Below are 23,279 nucleotides of genomic sequence, written 5' to 3'. Positions count from 1 at the left end.
GGGAGGGGGAGAGATGGAGGGAGGGGGAGAGAGATGGAGGGAGGGGGCGAGTTGGCGGGAGGCGAGGTCCATCACATTTGAGCTACTGCGAGTGATTTTGAATTGGTGACTCGGAATGGGGCGGACGGAAGCTTTGGCTGACCTGTCAAGATAAAACTTGGAATACCACGTCATGAACCAAACTAATAGAGGAAACATTGCCGTGGAAACGAGAAAAAGCTGAAAGGAAGCCTTTGGAATAACCTCAAAAAGCCCTCATTAAAACCTGTTCAGACACTGATATCAAGTGAAGCCATACATCATTCCAAAGATGCTTCAGGATATTTTACAGATAACAAGGAGTTTAGTGTTCTAATCCCATTTAGAGCAATCAATTCAACTCATGAACTACTTAAACCTCATTCTCTTAATTTGTGATACAGCCGCTTCTATCAAATTATGGCCATTGTGGTTCAATGGGTTGTAGTCCTGAGTTGGAAGGCTGTGTGTGGATTCATATCCGACCTGGCACACAGAAATCCAGGAAACACTGTGATGCCGAGTTAAACTCAGGCTCCATCTATCCTCTCAGGTGAATTGGAAAGATCCCCTGGCTCTGCTTTGGAATGGGAAAGGGAGGTTCTCCCTCATGTCCTGGCTGAAACTTATCCCTCAGTCAACATCACACTCTTGTTTGTGCAGATTTGCAGCATTTCTTCTTGCTCCACAACGGGGCCTGTGCTTCAAAAGTACTTCAGGAGCTGCAAATTGCTTTGGCGGGGGGGGGGGGGGGGGGGGGTCAGGTGCTCGTGAAAGGTGCTATAGAAATGCAAATCTTTCACCTCCCTAATTCCCAGCCCAGTAACACTCGATCCATCCCTGATCATAATTGGCAGTCGCTGCTGTGTTTGGCAGGAAGAGGGTGTCCGGGTGGACCAATCTTTCAGCCTCTGTTTAATTTGCAGGGAGATTTTTAAGGGGCAAAAAAAATAATTTTCCTCACAGACACACACACAAACACACCCTGATGGTTTCCCCAGTCCTCCTCTTTATACATGAGTGTGAAGGCTGCAGCCAGTATTCAAAGTGTCAGAGTAGCTTCTGCGAGGCTCACAATGCTGTTGCCTTGGAAACAGACCGAGAGAGGGAGGAGAATGATGCTGAGGTAGGGAAGGAGGAGGAGAGGAGAGAGAGGGGAGGGGGGGATTAAAACACCAACTAGTCAGGTTGTTGCTGTTTGGATTTTCTCTTTTTTTTTCCTTCTCTCCCCCCCTCCCCAAATCTCTTGTGTTGCTGAGCTGTCAATCAAATCCACCTCAAAGACTGGCGCCTCTGGAAAGACAGAGAGAGAGGCAGAGACACACAGAGAGAGGCAGAGGCACAGAGAGAGAGGCAGAGACACAAAGAGCCCAGCAGAAGCACAGAGAGGCAGAGATACACAGAGAGAGGTAGAGGCACAGAGAGAGAGGCAGAGACACACAGAGCCCAGCAGAGGCACAGAGAGAGAGGCAGAGGCACAGAGAGGGAGGCAGAGACACAGAGAGAGGCAGAGACACACAGAGAGGCAGAGGCACACAGAGGCACAGAGAGAGAGGCAGAGGCACAGAGAGAGAGGCAGAGGCACAGAGAGGCAGAGACACACAGAGAGAGGCAGAGGCACAGAGAGAGAGGCAGAGGCACAGAGAGCCCAGCAGAGGCACAGAGAGAGAGGCAGAGACACACAGAGAGAGGCACAGAGAGAGAGGCAGAGGCACACAGAGAGAGACACACAGAGAGAGGCAGAGGCACACAGAGCCCAGCAGAAGCACAGAGAGGCGGAGGCACGGAGAGAGAGGCAGAGGCACACAGAGCCCAGCAGGAGCACCGAGAGTCCAGCAGAAGCAGCCTGTGGGGAAGCAGTCACCGCTGACAGAATGGCCACAATAACATGCACCCGGTTTAGCGAGGAGTACCAGATGTATGAAGAGCTGGGCAAGTAAGGAATTCATCTGCAGAGCATTTTCCATTGGCAAAACCTGCCCAGTTTTTACTTTTTTAAAGAAGAAATTGATTCTGATGTGTACTTGTGGGCGAATGAGCTAAATAATGTGTTGCTGATTACAGGGGAGCTTTCTCCATCGTCAAGCGCTGCATTAAGATTCTAGCCGGACAGGAATATGCCGGCGAAGATCATCAACACAAAGAAGCTGTCGGCCAGGGGTAAGGTTACTGACATCTCTTCCCCTCTGTCCCTCTGCCCAGCCGCCGTCCCGTGTGGGAGCCAGCGCTCTGGGAGAGTGACCCCCCCCCCCCCCCCCCTTCCCAAACAGGCTGCCCGGCGCCTGTGTTCAAAGATGGGTTGTGGTCCTGTCGAAGAGGCAGCAACTGTGTGTGGGTGGGGGTGGGGGGTTGGGGTAGGGGTGTGTGTGGGTGGGGGTGGGGGGTTGGGGCAGGGGTGTGTGTGGGTGGGGGTGGGGGGTTGCGGTAGGGGTGTGTGTGGGTGGGGGTGGGGGGTTGGGGTAGGGGTGTGTGTGGGTGTGGGTGGGGGTTGGGGTAGGGGTGTGTGTGGGTGTGGGTGGGGGGTTGGGGTAGGGGTGTGTGTGGGTGTGGGTGGGGGGGTTGGGGTTGGGGTAGGGGTGTGTGTGGGTGGGGGTGGGGGTTGGGGTAGGGGTGTGTGTGGGGTGGGGGGGTTGGGGTAGGGGTGGGGGTGGGGGGTTGGGGTAGTGGTGTGTGTGGGTGGGGGGTTGGGGTAGGGGTAGGGGTGGGGGGTTGGGGTAGGGGTGTGTGTGGGTGGGGGGTTGGGGTAGAGGTAGGGGTGGGGGGTTGGGGTAGGGGTGTGTGTGGGTGGGGGTGGGGGGTTGGGGTAGGGGTGGGGGTGGGGGGCTGGGGTAGGGGGTGTGTGGGTGGGGGGTTGGGGTAGGGGTGTGTGGGGGGGTGGGGATGCAGGGACTCAGAGGTTTTGAGTGTGTTAGAGGAAGGGACGCGGTGGTTTCGGAGTCACAGGTGTGCATTGAGCCAGGTGTTTGGATCTTCAAACTCAACTGAGATTTTTGTTTGAAAGGGGGGGGGGGGAGATGTTTCCTGGACTGGGAGTGTGGGTGGGGCAGGGGGGGCAGGGTGGATGTGGGGGGGCAGGATAGGGTAGGTGGGTGGGGGGGGAGTGGGTGGGGCAGGGGGGTGGGGGGATAGTGGGTGGGGGGGGGAGTGGGTGGGGGGGGACAGTAAATGGGGGGATTGTGGGTGGGGGTGGGTGGGGAGGTGAGGGGGGTGTGAGTGGGACAGTGGATGGGGGGGATAGTGGGTGGGGAGGTGAGGGGGGTGAGTGGGACAGTGGATGGGGGGGGTAGTGGGTGGGGGTGAGTGGGGAGGTGAGGGGGAGGTGAGGGGGGTGTGGGTGGGACAGTGGATGGGGGGGGATAGTGGGGGTGAGACAGACCATGCTGCAGCTGACACCCAGCACACAGGGATCTGTGTCCACCCCCTGTTTTGCTTCTTTGAGCAGCTCTCAAAAGTTGCTCCCTCCGCCCGGCTGCGGGAGTTAAATCAGCCTCAGTTTCAAAGAGGCAAATGTATTCAAATACCAGGTCAGGGCTGGCCCTGGGAGGCAGGGGTGGGGGGCGTCTTAAACACAAGTGGACAGACTGGAATGTTGCACGGTGAAATTCCGCAGACTCGGAGGAGAATAAAACAGCCCTTGCTCGCGCTCGGCTTCGGGTTGGTCAAAAGCTGCCATCAGTGGGAGGCTGGATTTGTTAAATATCAGAGAGAGATCCCTCCTGGTCCTGTGGCTCCATCACCCACAATCTTTGCTGCTGCTTGCGCACACTTTGATGGTACTCAACTGGTGAACAGAGGGTGGAGATTGCCCTGATGAGGATTGGGAAAGGGGTAAGACTGGCACGGGGTGTGCAAACCGCACAGGTGATGCTGGGGAATTCTCAGGGCTCTGCACCCCCACCCCCTCCCCAGAGACCTCCACCTCTGTCTTGTGCATGAGGGACTAATGGTATGGAATGGACAGAGGAGGGTTGTGTACAGACTGTGGGTGCCTCACTATCACAGTGTGCCAGTGAGTATGGATGTGAGTGTGTGTGCTGTTCTGGGTGTGTGTGAGTAGCTGTACATCCTGATCTTGCCTGTGTTCTGTGTGGGTGTGTACTCTGAAGGAATATTGTATCAATGTGTGCCTGTCGGCAGCAATCTATACGGTGTTTGCTGTATTCAGATAGACAAGGGTGGAGAGGAAAGGGTGTGTGGAGGCGCGCATCAAATTTTGTGGGTGTCTATTACTGCACGGCAGAGTATTTATCGCAGTCAACCCACCACCCTCACACATACGGTACCCCACCCTCACACACACTGTACACCACCCTCACACATACTGTACCCCACGCTCACACACACTGTACCCCACCCTCACACATACTGTACCCCACCCTCACACACACTGTACCCCACCCTCACACACACTGTACCCCACCCTCACACATACTGTACCCCACCCTCACACACACTGCACCCCACCCTCACACACACACTGTACCCCAACCACACACACACTGTACACCACCCTCACACACACTGTACCCCACCCTCACACACACTGTACCACACATTCACACACACACTGTACCCCCACCCTCACACACACTGTACCCCACCCTCACACACACTGTACCCCACATTCACACACACACACTGTACCCCACCCCACTCCCCATCCTCACACTGTACCCCACCCTCACACATACTGTACCCCACCCCACTCCCCACCCTCAAACTGTACCCCACCCTCACACACACTGTACCCCACCCTCACACACACTGTACCCCACCCTCACACATACTGTACCCCACCCCACTCCCCACCCTCATACTGTACCCCACCTTCACACACACACACTGTACCCAACCCTTACACACACTGTACCACACCCTCACACACATCGTACACCACCCCACTCCCCACCCTCACACTGTACCCCACCCTCACACACACTGTACCCCACTCTCACACACACGTACACTGTATCCCACCCCACTCCCCACCCTCACCCTGTACCCCACATTCACACACACACTGTACCCCACCCTCATACACACTGTACCCCACCCTCACACACACTGTACCCCACCCTCACACCCCACTCCCCACCTTCACACTGTACCCCACCTTCACACACACACTGTACCCCACCCTCACACACACTGTACCCCACCCTCACACACACTGTACCCCACATTCACACACACACTGCACCCCGCATTCACACACACTGTACCCCACCCTCACACACACTGTACCCCACATTCACACAAACTGTACCCCACATTCACACACACACTGCATCCCGCATTCACACACACTGTACCCCACATTCACACACACACTGTACCCCACATTCGCACACACTGTACCCCACATTCACACACACACTGTACCCCACATTCACACACACACTGCACCCCGCATTCACACACACTGTACCCCACATTCACACACACACTGCACCCCGCATTCACTCACACTGTACCCCACATTCACACACACACTGTACACCACTTTCACACACACACTGTACCCCACATTCACACACACACTGTACCCCACATTCACACACACACTGTACCCTACCCCACTCCCCACCTTCACACTGTACCCCACCTTCACACACACACTGTACCCCACCCACACACACATTGTACCCCACATTAACACACACTGTACCCCACCCTCACACAAACTGTATCCCACATTCACACACACACTGCACCCCGCATTCACACACACTGTACCCCACATTCACACACACACTGCACCCCGCATTCACACACACTGTACCCCACATTCACACACACTGTACCCCGCATTCACTCACACTGTACCCCACATTCACACACACACTGTACCCCACATTCACACACACACTGCACCCCGCATTCACACACACTGTACCCCGCATTCACACACACACTGCACCCCGCATTCACACACACTGTACCCCACATTCACACACACACTGTACCCCACCCCACTCCCCACCTTCATACTGTACCCCACCTTTACACACACACTGTACCCCACCCTCACACACACACACTGTTACCCCACCCTCACACACACTGTACCCACCCTCACACACACTGTACCCCACCTTCACACACACTGTACCCCACATTCACACACACTGTACCCCACATTCACACACACACTGTACCCCACATTCACACACACAGACACACTGCACCCCACATTCACACACACACACTGTACCCCACATTCACACACACACACTGTACCCTACATTCACACACACTGTACCCCACCCTCACACACACTGTACCCCACCCTCACACATACTGTACCCCACCCCACTCCCCACCCTGATACTGTACCCCACCTTCACACACACACTGTACCCCACCCTTACACACACTGTACCACACCCTCACACACATCGTACACCACCCCACTCCCCACCCTCACACTGTACCCCACCCTCACACACACTGTACCCCACTCTCACACACACGTACACTGTATCCCACCCCACTCCCCACCCTCACACTGTACCCCACATTCACACACACACTGTATCCCACCCTCACACATACTGTACCCCACCCTCACACACACTGTACCCCACCCTCACACCCCACTCCCCACCTTCACACTGTACCCCACCTTCACACACACACTGTACCCCACCCTCACACACACTGTACCCCACCCTCACACACACTGTACCCCACATTCACACACACACTGCACCCCGCATTCACACACACTGTCCCCCACCCTCACACACACTGTACCCCACATTCACACACACTGTACCCCACATTCACACACACTGTACCCCACATTCACACACACACTGCATCCCGCATTCACACACACTGTACCCCACCCTCACACACACACTGTACCCCACCCTCACACACACTGTACCCCACCCTCACACACACTGTACCCCACATTCACACACACACTGTACCCCACATTCGCACACACTGTACCCCACATTCACACACACTGTACCCCACATTCACACACACACTGCACCCCACATTCACTCACACTGTACCCCGCATTCACACACACTGTCCCCCACCCTCACACACACTGTACCCCACATTCACACACACTGTACCCCACATTCACACACACTGTACCCCACATTCACACACACACTGCATCCCGCATTAACACACACACTGTACCCCACGTTCACACACACACTGTACCCCACATTCGCACACACTGTACCCCACATTCACACACACTGTACCCCACATTCACACGCACACTGCACCCCGCATTCACACACACTGTCCCCCACCCTCACACACACTGCATCCCGCATTCACACACACTGTACCCCACATTCACACACACACTGTACCCCACATTCGCACACACTGCACCCCGCATTCACACACACTGTATCCCACATTCACACACACACTGCACCCCGCATTCACTCACACTGTACCCCACATTCACACACACACTGTACCCCACATTCACACACACACTGTACCCCACATTCACACACACACTGTCCCCCACATTCACACACACACTGTACCCTACCCCACTCCCCACCTTCACACTGTACCCCACCTTCACACACACACTGCACCCCACCCACACACACACTGTACCCCACATTCACACACACTGTACCCCACCCTCACACAAACTGTATCCCACATTCACACACACACTGCACCCCGCATTCACACACACTGTACCCCACATTCACACACACACTGCACCCCGCATTCACACACACTGTACCCCACATTCACACACACTGTACCCCGCATTCACACACACACTGTACCCCACATTCACACATACACTGCACCCCGCATTCACACACACACTGCACCCTGCATTCACACACACTGTACCCCGCATTCACACACACACTGCACCCCGCATTCACACACACTGTACCCCACATTCACACACACACTGTACCCCACCCCACTCCCCACCTTCATACTGTACCCCACCTTCACACACACACTGTACCCCACCCACACACACACTGTACCCCACATTCACACACACACTGTACCCCACATTCACACACACACTGTACCCCACATTCACACACACACTGCACCCCGCATTCACACACACACTGCACCCCGCATTCACACACACTGTACCCCACATTCACACACACACTGTACCCCACCCCACTCCCCACCTTCATACTGTACCCCACCTTTACACACACACTGTACCCCACCCACACACACACAGTACCCCACATTCACACACACTGTACTCCACCCTCACACACACTGTATCCCGCATTCACACACACACTGCACCCCGCATTCACACACACTGTACCCCACCCCTCACACACACACACTGTACCCCACCCTCACACACACTGTACCCACCCTCACACACACTGTACCCCACCTTCACACACACTGTACCCCACATTCACACACACTGTACCCCACATTCACACACACACTGTACCCCACATTCACACACACACACACACTGCACCCCACATTCACACACACACACTGTACCCCACATTCACACACACACACTGTACACTACATTCACACACACTGTACCCCACCCTCACACACACTGTACCCCACCCTCACACATACTGTACCCCACCCCACTCCCCACCCTGATACTGTACCCCACCTTCACACACACACTGTACCCCACCCTTACACACACTGTACCACACCCTCACACACATCGTACACCACCCCACTCCCCACCCTCACACTGTACCCCACCCTCACACACACTGTACCCCACTCTCACACACACGTACACTGTATCCCACCCCACTCCCCACCCTCACACTGTACCCCACATTCACACACACACTGTATCCCACCCTCACACACACTGTACCCCACCCTCACACACACTGTACCCCACCCTCACACCCCACTCCCCACCTTCACACTGTACCCCACCTTCACACACACACTGTACCCCACCCTCACACACACTGTACCCTACCCTCACACACACTGTACCCCACATTCACACACACACTGCACCCCGCATTCACACACACTGTCCCCCACCCTCACACACACTGTACCCCACATTCACAGACACTGTACCCCACATTCACACACACTGTACCCCACATTCACACACACACTGCATCCCGCATTCACACACACTGTACCCCACATTCACACACACACTGTACCCCACATTCGCACACACTGTACCCCACATTCACACACACTGTACCCCGCATTCACACACACACTGCACCCCACATTCACTCACACTGTACCCCGCATTCACACACACTGTCCCCCACCCTCACACACACTGTACCCCACATTCACACACACTGTACCCCACATTCACACACACTGTACCCCACATTCACACACACACTGCATCCCGCATTCACACACACTGTACCCCACATTCACACACACACTGTACCCCACATTCGCACACACTGTACCCCACATTCACACACACTGTACCCCACATTCACACGCACACTGCACCCCGCATTCACTCACACTGTACCCCACATTCACACACACACTGTACCCCACATTCACACACACACTGTACCCCACATTCACACACACACTGTCCCCCACATTCACACACACACTGTACCCTACCCCACTCCCCACCTTCACACTGTACCCCACCTTCACACACACACTGCACCCCACCCACACACACACTGTACCCCACATTCACACACACTGTACCCCACCCTCACACAAACTGTATCCCACATTCACACACACACTGCACCCCGCATTCACACACACTGTACCCCACATTCACACACACACTGCACCCCGCATTCACACACACTGTACCCCACATTCACACACACTGTACCCCGCATTCACACACACACTGTACCCCACATTCACACACACACTGCACCCCGCATTCACACACACACTGCACCCTGCATTCACACACACTGTACCCCGCATTCACACACACACTGCACCCCGCATTCACACACACTGTACCCCACATTCACACACACACTGTACCCCACCCCACTCCCCACCTTCATACTGTACCCCACCTTCACACACACACTGTACCCCACCCACACACACACTGTACCCCACATTCACACACACTGTACCCCACCCTCACACTCACTGTATCCCACATTCACACACACACTGCACCCCGCATTCACACACACTGTACCCCGCCCTCACCCACACACACTGTACCCCACCCTCACACACACTGTACCCAACCTCACACACACACTGTACCCTACATTCACACACACACACACTGCACCCCACATTCACACACACACACTGCACCCCACATTCACACACACACACTGTACCCCACATTCACACACACACACACTGTACCCTACATTCACACACACTGTACCCCACCCTCACACACACTGTACCCCACATTCACACACACACACTGTACCCCACATTCACACACACTGTACCCCACCCTCACATACACTGTACCCCACATTCACAGACACACACTGTACCCCACATTCACACACACTGTACCCCACCCTCACACACACTGTACCCCACATTCACACACACACACACTGTCCCCCACCTTCATACACACATACACTGTACCCCACATTCACACACACACACACACACACACAGTCCCCCACCTTCACACACACACACACTGTACCCCACCTTCACACACACACACACACACACACACACTGTCCCCCAACTTCACACACACACACACACACACACTGTACCCCACATTCACACACACACACACACTGTACCCCACATTCACTCACACACTGTACCCCACCTTCACACACACACTGTACCCCACATTCACTCACACACACACACAGACACACACTGTACCCCACATTCACACACACTGTACACCATCCTCACACACACTGTACCCCACCCTCGCACACACTGTACCCCACATTCACACACACACTGTACCCCACCCTCACACACACTGTACCCCACATTCACACACACACACTGTACCCCACATTCACACACACTGTACCCCACCCTCACACACACTGTACCCCACATTTGCACACACTGTACCCCACCCTCACACACTGTACCCCACCTTCACACACACACTGTACCCCACCTTCACACACACACTGTACCCCACCTTCACACACACACTGTACCCCACATTCACTCACACACACACACACACTGTACCCCACATTCACACACACACTGTACCCCACATTCACACACACACACTGTACCCCACATTCACACACACTGTACCCCACCCTCACACACACTGTACCCCACATTCGCACACACTGTACCCCACCCTCACACACACTGCACCCCACCCTCACACACACTGTACCCCACATTCACACACACACACACACTGTACCCCACCCTCACACACAAACTGTACCCCACATTCACACACACACTGTACCCCACCCCACTCCCCACCCACACACACTGTACCCCGCCCTCACACACACTGTACCCCACCTTCACACACACACTGTACCCCACCCCACTCCCCATCCACACACACTGTACCCCGCCCTCACACATACTGTACCCCACCCTCACACACACAAACTGTACCCCATCCTTCTCCCCACCCTCACACACACACTGTACCCCATCCACCTCCCCACCCTTACACACACACTGTACCCCATCCAACTACCCACCCTCACACACATAAACTGTACCCCATCCTTCTCCCCACCCTCACACACACAAACTATACCCCATCCTTCTCCCCACCCTCACACACATACACTATCCCATCCAACTCCCCACCCTATTATGGGCCAGTGTTTAGAGAACCCCAAAGTGTATCATGGAGTTCACCTGACCCACAACTTTTAATAGATTGTGGTATGGGGAGCACACGGCCCACTCTACAGGTGTGGTACAGCAGAAATGGAAAAGTAATTTTTAAAACAAAACAATGTTTATTTTATGAAGTCAAGTTAACCTTTTTAAAACATACAGTGAACATCTTAGCAACCATCAATTCAAATACAACCCCCAAAGAATACAACACTAATTAATCCTTAATAACTTCCCAAACAACATCCAGAAGAAACACCTTTTAACAGAAGCACATCAGGTTTACATTCCCTACTGAAAACATTTATAATTCTGAATTCACCAAATGATCAAGAGACAGTCTTTTCATGGCAGAGAGATCAACAGTACACCTGCTCAGTCTGGATTCACGGTAGCACAGTGGTTAGCACAGCTGCTTCACAGCTCCAGGGTCCCAGGTTCGATTCCCGGCTTGGGACACTGTCTGTGCGGAGTCTGCACATTCGCCCCGTGTCTGCGTGGGTTTCCTCCGGTTTCCTCCCACAGTCCAAAGATGTGCGGGTTAGGTGGATTGGCCATGCTAAATTGCCCTTAGTGTCCAGAAAACGTTAGGTGGGGTTACTGGGTTATGGGGATAGGGTGAAGGTGTGGACTTGGGTGGGATGCCCTTTCCAAGGGACAGTGCAGACTCGATGGGCCGAATGGACTCCTTCAGCACTGCAAATTCTATGGTCTATGAACACTGAAAATGAAACTAAAACACACCCTGCAGCAAACAGCCTAAAACAAAAGTAAAAAGCTGACAGACAGCCCAGCTCCACCCACTCTCTGACAACACTGCAGTAATGAACACCCATTTCTTAAAGGTACTCTCACTACAGATACTTATGTACACACCCATTTATAAACACCCATTTCTTAAAGGTACTCTCACATGACAACACTCACACACACTGTACCCCATCCCACTCCCCACCCTCACACACACTGACCCCAACCAACTCCCCACCCTCACACCCACACTGCACCCCATCCCACTCCCCACCCTCACACACACTGTACCCCATCACACTCCACACCCTCACACACACTGTACCCCATCCAACTCCCCACCCTCACACACACATTGTACCCATCCCACTCCCCACGCTCACACACACTGTACCCCATCCCATCCCCACCCCCCACACACACACTGTACCCCATCCCACTCCCCACCCTCACACACATACTGTACCCCATCCCACTCCCCACCCTCACACACACACTGTACCCCATCCCATCCCCACCCCCCACACACACACTGTACCCCATCCAACTCCCCACCCTCACACATTCTGTACCCCATCCCACTCCTCACCCCCCCCACACACACTGTACCTATACAACTCCCCACCCTCACACACACACTTTACCCTATCTCACTCCCCACCCTCACACACACACTGTACCCCATCCCACCCCACCCCCCACACACACTGTACCCCATCCCACTCCCCACCCCCATACACACTGTACCTCATCCCACTCCCCACACTCACACACACTGTACCCCATCTCAGTCCCCACCCTCACACACACACTGTACCCCATCCAACGCCCCCACACACACACTCTGTACCCCATCCCCCTCCCCACCCTCACACACACACTGTACCCCATCCAACTCCCCACCCTCACACACACTGTACCCCATCCAACGCCTCACCCTCACACACACACTGTACCCCATCCCACTCCCCACCCTCACACACACACTGTACCCCATCCCACTCCCCACCCTCACACACACACTGTACACCAACCCACTCCCCACCCTCACACACACTGTACTCCAGCCCCCTCCCCACCACCCACACACACTGTACCCCATCCCACTCCCCATCCTCACACACATTGTACCCCATCCAACTCCCCACCCTCACACACTGTACCCCATCTAACTCCCCACCCTCACACACACACTGTACCCCATCCAACTCCCCACCCTCACACACACACCGTACCCCATCCAAATCCCCACCCTCACACACACACTGTACCCCATCCAACTCCCCACCCTCACACACACACTGTACCCCATCCCACTCCCCACCCTCACACACACACTGTACCCCATCCAACTCCCCACCCTCACACACACACTGTACCCCATCCCACTCCCCACCCTCACACACACACTGTACCCCATCCAACACCCCACCCTCACACTCACACTGTACCCCATCCCACTCCCCACCCTCACACACACACTATACCCCATCCCACTCCCCACCCTCACCCACACACTGTACCCCATCCCACTCCCCACCCTCACCCACACACTGTACCCCATCCCACGCCCCACCCTCACACACACACACTGTACCCCAACCCGCTCCCCACCCTCACACACACTGTACCCCATCCAACTCCCCACCCTCACACACACACTGTACCCTATCCCACTCCCCACCCTCACACACACACTGTACCCCATCCAACACCCCACCCTCACACGCACACTGTACCCCATCCCACTCCCCACCCTCACACACACACTGTACCCCATCCCACTCCCCACCCTCACACACACTGTACCCCATCCCACTCCCCACCCTCACACACACACTGTACCCCATCCCACTCCCCACCCTCACCCAGACACTGTACCCCATCCCACTCCCCACCCTCTTGCACAGACTGTGTCGCCTCATTCCGGCCCACCCCCACCCCCTGCTCAAGCCCTCTGTGCTTGCTACCACAGCAACATCAATAATTGGGGGCCCAGCTGATGCTTTGTGCCCGAGAACCTCCAGCATTGAAGCTGGGTTTCCGGGAGTCGGCTCATTGTCATTGGGACATTATCAGGTAAATCTACAAAGGATAAAAACAATAATAAGAGCCGTTGTGAATTTGATTGACCTGTTCCTTGTACTACAGTGTGAGATGGTGTCGGAAAGGCCTGTGGATTCGGCTTACAAAGTTAGCTTTGTCTATGTTAGCTGCAGTGGGGCGTGAGCTGCCTATTGTGTGTTTCACCCGACTTTGAAATTATTGCTTCTGCGTTTTGGTTTAAAATTACATTTCTCTTTCTTCTGTTTGTTTGATCTCCTGATTTGTTCACAATTGTAACCCATGCGAACCTTTCGAGCATGAACCCTGACCTCCCACTGTCAGATGCTCTCAGGTTTTCTGATAGGTATATTACGTGATCGTAATATGTCGCAAGTCTTTGCTTTACTCAGAATGATCTAGATTTCAGTGAAACTACCAATCTTCAATTCGAAGCAAAATAGATTTAATGAATAACGAATTAAATACCACTGAGTTTGTTCACTCTTCCAGAACTATAACTGATTGTAAAGTAAATGAGAAGTAGTAACCACGTTTAACTACATGTGCCAACTAAGCTATCTCGCTAACACTGTGCTATCTAGTCACTCCTGGTTCGAAGAGACCCACGATCCTCTGAGTTCAGTTTATATGCCTGAATCTAGTGCTGCCATCTAATGGTTGTCTAACACTATGATGCAGTTGTTACCAGCAGATATACAAATCTCTACACTTATCTCTCTGTCGCGCTCTCTCTTTCCTTCCTTTCGTCTTCCTTCCTTAACACAAAGTTGCAGTTCCAACTCCCCCGTCTCCTGCACATTAGGGCAGCACGGTAGCACAAGTGGTTAAGCACTGTGGGTTCACAGCACATGGGTCCCGGGTTCGATTCCCCGCTGGGTCACCGTCTGTACGGAGTCTGCACGTTCTCCCCGTGTCTGTGTGGGTTTCCTCCGGGTGCTCCGGTTTCCTCCCACAGTCCAAAGACGTGCAGGTTAGGGGGATTGGCCATGATAAATTGCCCCTTAGTGACCAAAAAAGGTTAGGAGGGGTTATTGGGTTACAGGGATAGGGTGGAAGTGAGGGCTTAAGTGGGTCGGTGCAGACTCGATGGGCCGAATGGCCTCCTTCTGCACTGTATGTTCTGTATGTATGTATGTTCTATGTTCCTTCTGATGTCTTCCTCATTGCCAGATCAAGTTATCGAGGATAAACACTCCAGAAGTAGACTATTCGGCTCAATTGGTCTTTGCTGTTGTTCATGCACCACATGAGCCTCCTGCAACCTTTCTTCACCCAATCCTCATCACATAACCTGGTTTAGCACAGGGCTAAATAGCTGGCTTTGAAAGCAGACCAAGGCAGGCCAGCAGCACGGATTCAATTCCCGTACCAGCCTCCCCGAACAGGCGCCGGAATGTGGCAACTCGGGGCTTTTCACAGTAACTTCATTTGAAGCCTACTTGTGACAATAAGTGATTTTCATTTCATTTCATTTTCATTTCATTTTTATATCTCCCTTAAATAAATCTTTATGTTATTGGCGTCAACTTGTGGGGACAGTGGCATCGTTTTTTAAAAATATATTTAGAGTACCCAATTCTTTTTTCCCAATTAAGGTACAATTTAGCGTGGCCAGTCCACCTCCCCTTTGGGTTGTGGGGGTGAGACCCACGCAGACACGGGGAGAATATGCAAACACCACACGGACAGTGACCCTGGGCTGGGATTGAAGCCGGGTCCTCAGCGGCGTGAGGCAGCAGTGCTAACCACTGCACCACCGTGCTGCCCTGATTGAATAATTGTACAGAACATTTATTCTTATTATTGCTTATTATTCCGGAAAGGCTGTCATGCCTGTGGTGGCTGAGATATGACTTTCCCGGGAAGAAATTTTAGTTACTTTCACATAGTTGGACGGTGCCAGAATCAGCAGTCTGCAGGCCGTTTAGCACGGCTGTTTAGCACAGGGCTAAAGAGCTGGCTTTGAAAGCAGACCAAGGCAGGCCAGCAGCACGGTTCAATTCCCGTACCAGCCTCCCCGAACAGGCGCCGGAATGTGGCGACTAGGGGCTTTTCACAGTAACTTCATTTGAAGCCTACTTGTGACAATAAGCGATTTTCATTTCATTTTTGTTAATTTCGTTCTTAAATAAAGATTTACGGGTTGATTGTTAACAATCCAATTGACGGGTTCTCCGGTGAAGGGCAGGTTAAGACAGGTCGCACGAAAGGTGGCTGATGCCAGGGTCCCTGTAGTTTGATTCATTTTGACTGTTCTTTGGGGGGAGATTTTGGGTTCCAGCCCAGTAGGTTGGTGTGGAGAACAGAAAGGCGACAGAGGGATGTCAAAAGCCTCGGTGAAGAAGGCCACGGGAAGGAAATCCCCGGCTGGTAGCCCGACAAAGGGCAGAAAAGATGGCGGGAGCGGCGGCATCCATCGTGTTAGAGACACTGGCTGGGTGATGGCCCAGGAGTTGGAGAGGTTTGGCAGGCAGCTGGGTGGTCAATTAGAGCGACAGGGGAAGGAGCTTGGAGTCGTTCAAAGCCACCATTGAGGAGGCGTTGGGCCCAATTCGGGAGCAGCTGGGCTTTTCACAGTAACTTCATTTGAAGCCTACTTGTGACAATAAGCGATTTTCATTTCATTTTTGTTAATGTCGTTCTTAAATAAAGATTTACGGGTTGATGTGGGAGAGGATGAAGTGTTCTCTGCGCCGGAATTGGACAGGGTGCACCGGGCTCTGCGGCAGAACCCTGGGCCGAATTAGCCACCGCGGCAGTGATTGTCCAATTTCACAGTTACCAGAGGAGAGAGCCTTGTCCTGGAGTGGGCCAAGAAGAGCCGGCACATTGATTGGGACAGACACACGGTGATCATCTATCAGGACATATGTACTGAGCTGGCGAAGCAGCAGATGACCTTAGATCAGGCGAGGGCAGTGCTATACAATAAGGGTGTGTGGTTCGGGGTGGGGTAACCAGCGAGGCTGAAACTCACGCTGGACCCGAAGGATCACTATTTTGATAAGCTGGAGCAGGCTGAGGCCTTCATCAAGGACAAAGGTGGGGGGGGGGGGGGGGGGTTTGAGGAGGGCTGGTGGGATTTGCAAGTCAAGTTGGGGTGCTTGTACATATTGCAATACAGCGTCTTTTGTCTTTGCTCTCCTTGGAGGTTGGTCGGGAGATTTCTTCTCAAGGTCAGGGCCATGGGGATTGGCAAAGCGGGGAGATTGATATAGTCATTGGTGGGAAAGAGGAGCATGGTAAGGATGCTGGGATTTGGACAAGGGAGAATGGAGGATGGGCTTAGGGGAGTGGCTTGTTGGCCTTCTTTGGTTGTTTTTGGGTGGGACTTTTGGGGGGGGGAGACACTTTGGATGACCCCATCTTAGGTGGGCCTGGGGTCTAGGAACTGGTGTTGAAGGTATGACGCATCATGGTGGAAATGGCTGACATGAGGGTGAAGGGGGGGGGGGGGGTGATAGGCCCCCAACAAGGTTAGTCACTTGGGACATGCGAGGCCTGGGGGGACCAGTAAAGAGGGTGAGGGCTTTGGGGCATTTAAAGAGTCTGGGAGCTGATGCGGTGTTTTTGCAAGACACTCAGATGCCGGGACCAGGCTAGGCCCCCGAAAACCTGGGAGAGACAAGCTTTGATAGTGGGGCCCTGGGGGCGGCAATCTGAATCAATACAGGGCCTGGTTCCGAGGATTTCAGCAGCAGATGGACTAATGTGGGGTGTGTGGAGTATTGAAAATGGAGAGGGTTATAGTTGATCAGGAGGGTCGGTACGTGATGGTTGCAGGGGCAATAGAGGGGCAGTCGGTGGTCCTAGTGAATGTGTATTGGGACGATGTAAAGTTTTTGGACACCCACCAATTGATTTGGGGGGGGGGGGCGATTTAAACTGTATGTTAAAGTTAAAGGTTCACCGCTCCAGGCCGAAACCATTGCCCCTGGTAGGGTTGGCGATGGTATTCTCTGTGTTTATGGAGGAGGGTGGGGGGAGGGGGGGGTGTTTATGGAGGAGGGGGAGGTGTTGGAAGTCAGCCCGGAGCGTCGTAGGAGGTGGTGGTTAGACATAGGGTTGCTAACGGATTTAGGGTTCCTTGTGACGATTTTGAGGGCTGTAGGGGAGTATGTGGAGCATTTGATAATGGGGAGGTCCCTCCCTTGGCTTGTGGCAGGCGCTGAAGGTGGTGATCGGGGAGAGATCACAGTGTTTAAGGCACACGTGGCTGGGGAGGCGAGGGAGGAGCGAAATAAACGGGTGGATGAGATTCTAGGGGTGAATCGTAGCTACGTGAGGAACCTGATCCCGGAGCTTTTGCCTTGCAGGTAGAAACTGCAAATGTACTTTGTCATGCTGTCCACACACAGGGCGTTGCGGAAATTGAGGTGGACAGAAGGGCAATGTAGGAGTATGGGGAGAAGGCCAGCTTTCTCTTTGCTCACCAATTAAGGCAGCAGGAGGTGGCCAGGGAGATTGTTCAGGTCAGGAATTTGGAGGGTCGGTTTCTCTCTGCTCGGATAAGGTGAGGACCTTTTAGGAGAGACTGTATAGGTCAGAGCCACTGGAGGATGAACAAGGGATGGCAGAGCACCTGGGGGGGTTTGGAGTTCCCCGAGGTGGGGGTGGAATTGCAGGAGGAGCTAGAACTTGGAGGAGAATCAGGGAGCGTTGAGGCACCTGCAGGCAGGAAAGGCACCGGAGCCGGATGGGTTCCCGGTGGAATTTTATGAGAGGTTTGCGGATTGTTGCTGGGCATGGTTAGGGACTCTTTGGCACGAGCCGCTGTCCCAGAGACACTGCGGCAGATGTCCATCTGTTTGCTCCTGAAAAAAGATAAAGATCTCACAAGAATGTTGTTACGGACGCCTAGTCAGCCCTCAACAATGGCTGAGACGCTGAACCAGACGTGTAATGTTTTCAAATTTTAGGACTGTGCAGAAAGATCAATTTGCTCCAGGATAATATACCAAATAGGGTTTGGCTATTTTGTAAACAATCTTTATTGAAACAAAATAAAATAAAATAATATTTAAACTTCACAGTTCTTAACCATAACAGATTATATGCAGTTTCTTAACCTTAACATTAGTTCCCATCAAACAACACTTTGCATGAAAATACAGCACTCATTCCACATACACATGCAGGCAAAGGCAACACTTACGTTTAGGAGGCAATCTTTCTTCTGATGGGGACATTCGTTCAGAACACTTTTCCAAACGCCTTCTCTCTGTGTCTTTTTTTTATGGCCTGTTCGACGGCTGCTTACATCCTTTCTCCTTTGCCTGTTCCAAATTGAGTCTCTCTCTCCCGCTCGCTCTCCTTTGCCCAGCCCTTCAACCAAAGGTTCTCCTCTGGAATGTCCAGACTGGAACTTACTAACTGTACTTGGACTGCTTGACTGCCCACTCCCTTTTACACAAAAGCCCAGAGCTATGCCATTCATATGCACCTAATCTTCCATCGACGGAGAAATGGGTCATCAGACTCTGTAGTAGGATAATGGCTGGACATGCAGGAATGTCTCGAAAGACAATGGTTCCTGGGTGAAACTTATGCATTCTAAATGAGTTTAAGTCTGAATGGGACCATGTGACTCAGCTAGGTGCGGGCGTATTCCCTTGTGTCCGGGCTAACAGTATTTTCCTTAAATCCCTAAATTGCCTGTTACACCTTGAACCCCCCCAATTTCTGGACCAAAGTTCCGAATATCTCCAACGTCTTGACAGTGAGGGTCCTATCGCCCGATCTCCCTGTTAAATATAGATGCCAAGGTACTGGCATTAGGGTTTGAACCTTGCCTTCCAGAGATGGTAGGGGAAGATCAGACAGGGGTTGTTAAGGGGCAGAAGTTGTCTTCTAACATGAAGCGGTTGTTGAGTTTGGTGTTTACCCCTGTGGCCGGCGCAGAATCGACGATAATTGTATTATTGGACGTGGAGAAGGCGTTCGACCGGGTAGAGTGGCGGTACTTTGTCGTGGTGTTGGAGAAGTTTGGGTTTGGACCTGGATTTGTGTCGTGGGTGCAGTTACCGTATGTGGCCCCGTTTGCTAGTGTTTGCATTGGGGTACAAGGCAGGCGTGACGGATGTCTTCCTTGTTGTTTGCGTTGGCAATTGAGCCGTTGGCAATTGCTTTGAGGGCCTTGAATGTGTGGAGTGAGATCATTAGAGATGGGGTTGAATATGGGGTATTGTTATAGGCAGATGATTTGCTGCTGTACATTAGGGACCCGGGGTGGTTTGTCGGATGTTATGGACATTTTACACAACTTCGGAGCCTTCTCCGGTTACAAGTTGCACATGAGGAAGAACGACTATTTTGTGGCCAGTGCACCAGGGAGGGGAGCCGGATTGGAGGCGGTGGGGGTGGGGGGGGGGGGTGCAATTGGCATTGGGGGGATTGCCGTTTTGGTTAGCGGGGACTTGTTTTTGATACTCAGGGGTCCAGATTTTGGGGGGGGGGGGGGAATTGGGCGCGGCTCTGGAGGTTGAATATATGAGCCTGATGAGTAGAGTTAAGGCTGACTTGCAGAGGTGGGATCGTCTCCCGTCATCACTGGCAGGCCGGGTCCAATCGGGTAAGATGAACGGTTTGCTGCGATTTCTATTTTTATTTCTGTGCCTCCCGGTGGTTCCTGCTGAAGCCGTTTTTACGGCTTATTCCCAGCTTTATTTGGGTGCCTAATGCCCCGAGGATTTGGAGGGGGGTCCTCCAGAGGGAGAGACAGGCAGGGGTCTAGCACTGCCAGACTTGCTACCATTGGGCGGCCAATGCGGAGAGGGTGTTGGGGTAGTGTGGGTTAGATGGAGTCGGGGTCATGTTGGAGGACAGGGGCACTGGTAACGACACCAATTCCGCTGGTGCCAGCAAGGTACTCGGCGAACCCAGTGGTGGTGTCCACACTAAAAATATGGGGGCAACTCCACCAGCCTTTCAAGTTGGGCGAAGCGTCGAGGCTGGCTCCCGTTTGTGCCAACCACCTCTTCGAGCTGACAAGTCTGGGTGCCACATCTGGTGTATGGAAAGAGAAACAGCCAGAGAGAGTGGGTGATTTGCCAGCCTGGAGGAGCTGAAGGAGAAATCTGGGCCGTCGGGGTCCAACATGTCTCGGTACCTCCAGGTACAGAGCATTGTTAAGAAGTTCCTTTTGGATTTCCCGGTGGTGCCACCATCATCCTCGTTGGAGAGGATTCTCTCCTGCTTGGAGTCAGAGGAGGGCGGAATGACCGGCATACATGAACAGATTTGTAGACGAAGAGTTGAGTTCGGTAGAAGGGATAAAGGCGGATGCACAATCAATTGTACAAGGACTCAGGTTGGATACAACTGTGGCTTTATTGCAGTAAGATGTGTGGCCTCCCACAGCAGCTGGCGAAATGGCTGCTGAATAGAGGACATGCGTATTTATACTCCTCCTACTGGGCGGAGCCAGCAGGCAGGGGCTACCGGCGAACCTGTAGTACAGGTCCTACCTTACATCACCTAATACAGGTGCAACAGTGGTTTACCACATTCACCCCCTGTTAAAATGAGTCCGGCGGGGGTGGTGGAGAACTATATACAGTAATGAATTTATGTACAGTGTTTTATTAGGAGGGAAAAAAAATGTCTTCTGAAAGTCCGGTGCCAGTTAGAGATTCAACCTGTCTGGTGCCTTGACGTTCCGCTGGGAGCGATGTCACGGTGGCGGCGATGTCGATGCTTGCCTGATGTCGGGTGACCCCGGGAGCATGCCGAAATCCTCTTCATCCTCTTGCGTGGGCAGGGGAAGGAGGGATGGTCCGGGTGGAGTTAATGTTGGGAGCGCCGGGGGAGGGGAGGGTGGTACCGGCCGGAGAGGTGTGTGTGTGTGGAACCTGCTGGTGCCAGGTCCCTGAGGGAGACAGTATCTTGGCGGCCGTCGGGGTACGCCACATAGGCATACTGGGGTTGGCATGGAGCAAGTGCACCCTATCCACCAACGGGTCCGCCTTGTGGAGTCGGACGTGCCTACGGAGCAGGATTGGTCCTGGAGCTGCGAGCCAAGTCGGGAGCGACACCTCGGATGTGGACTTCCTGGGGAAGGCCAAAAGACGTTCATGGGGTGTGTTATTCGTAGCGGTGCACAGTAGTGACCGGTTGGAGCGTAGTGCATCAGGAAGGACCTCCTGCCAGCGAGAGGCCGGGAGGTTCCTGGACCGTAGGGCCAGCTGGACGGCCCTCCATACCGTCCCATTCTCCCTTTCTACCTGCCCGTTTCCCTGGGGGTTATAGCTGGTCGTCCTGCTGGAGGCGATACCCCTGCTGAGCAGGAACTGACGCAGCTCATCGCTCATGAATGAGGATCCCCTGTCACTGAGGATGCATGCGGGGAAGCCAAACAGAGCGAAGCTTGTGTTGAGGGCCTTGGTGACGGTGGCAGACGTCATATCAGGGCATGGGATGGCGAAGGGGAATCTGGAGTACTCATCGACCACACTGAGAATATATGTGTTTCGGTCGATGGAGGGGGGGTGCCCTTTGAAATCCACGCTGAGGCGTTCAGAGGGGCGAGAGGCTTTCACCAGGCACGCACGGTCTGGCCGGTACAAGTGCGGCTTGCACTCCGCACAGACCTGGCAGTCCCTGGTGACTGTCCTTACTTCCTCGACGGAGTAGGGCACATTGCGAGC

At 53.5% G+C, this 23,279-nt stretch overlaps 1 protein-coding gene across 1 annotated transcript in view; it reads left to right on the top strand.

Annotated features, from left to right (window-relative positions):
* The first annotated feature begins 1,181 nt into the window (after window positions 1-1,181).
* Window positions 1,182-23,279, top strand: part of LOC140427153 (calcium/calmodulin-dependent protein kinase type II subunit alpha-like) — a 304,280-nt gene continuing 282,182 nt past the window's right edge. The window contains 3 exon segments of the mRNA XM_072512706.1: window positions 1,182-1,954; window positions 2,083-2,140; window positions 2,142-2,178. Coding sequence (XP_072368807.1) covers window positions 1,893-1,954; window positions 2,083-2,140; window positions 2,142-2,178 — 157 coding nt within the window. The 5' untranslated portion in view covers window positions 1,182-1,892.

The sequence above is a fragment of the Scyliorhinus torazame genome, chromosome 7 (assembly GCF_047496885.1).
Source record: "Scyliorhinus torazame isolate Kashiwa2021f chromosome 7, sScyTor2.1, whole genome shotgun sequence".
Classification (NCBI taxonomy): Eukaryota; Metazoa; Chordata; class Chondrichthyes; order Carcharhiniformes; family Scyliorhinidae; genus Scyliorhinus; species Scyliorhinus torazame.
Note: the sequence above shows the minus strand (reverse complement) of the source record. Positions and strands in the feature narration are given on the sequence as shown.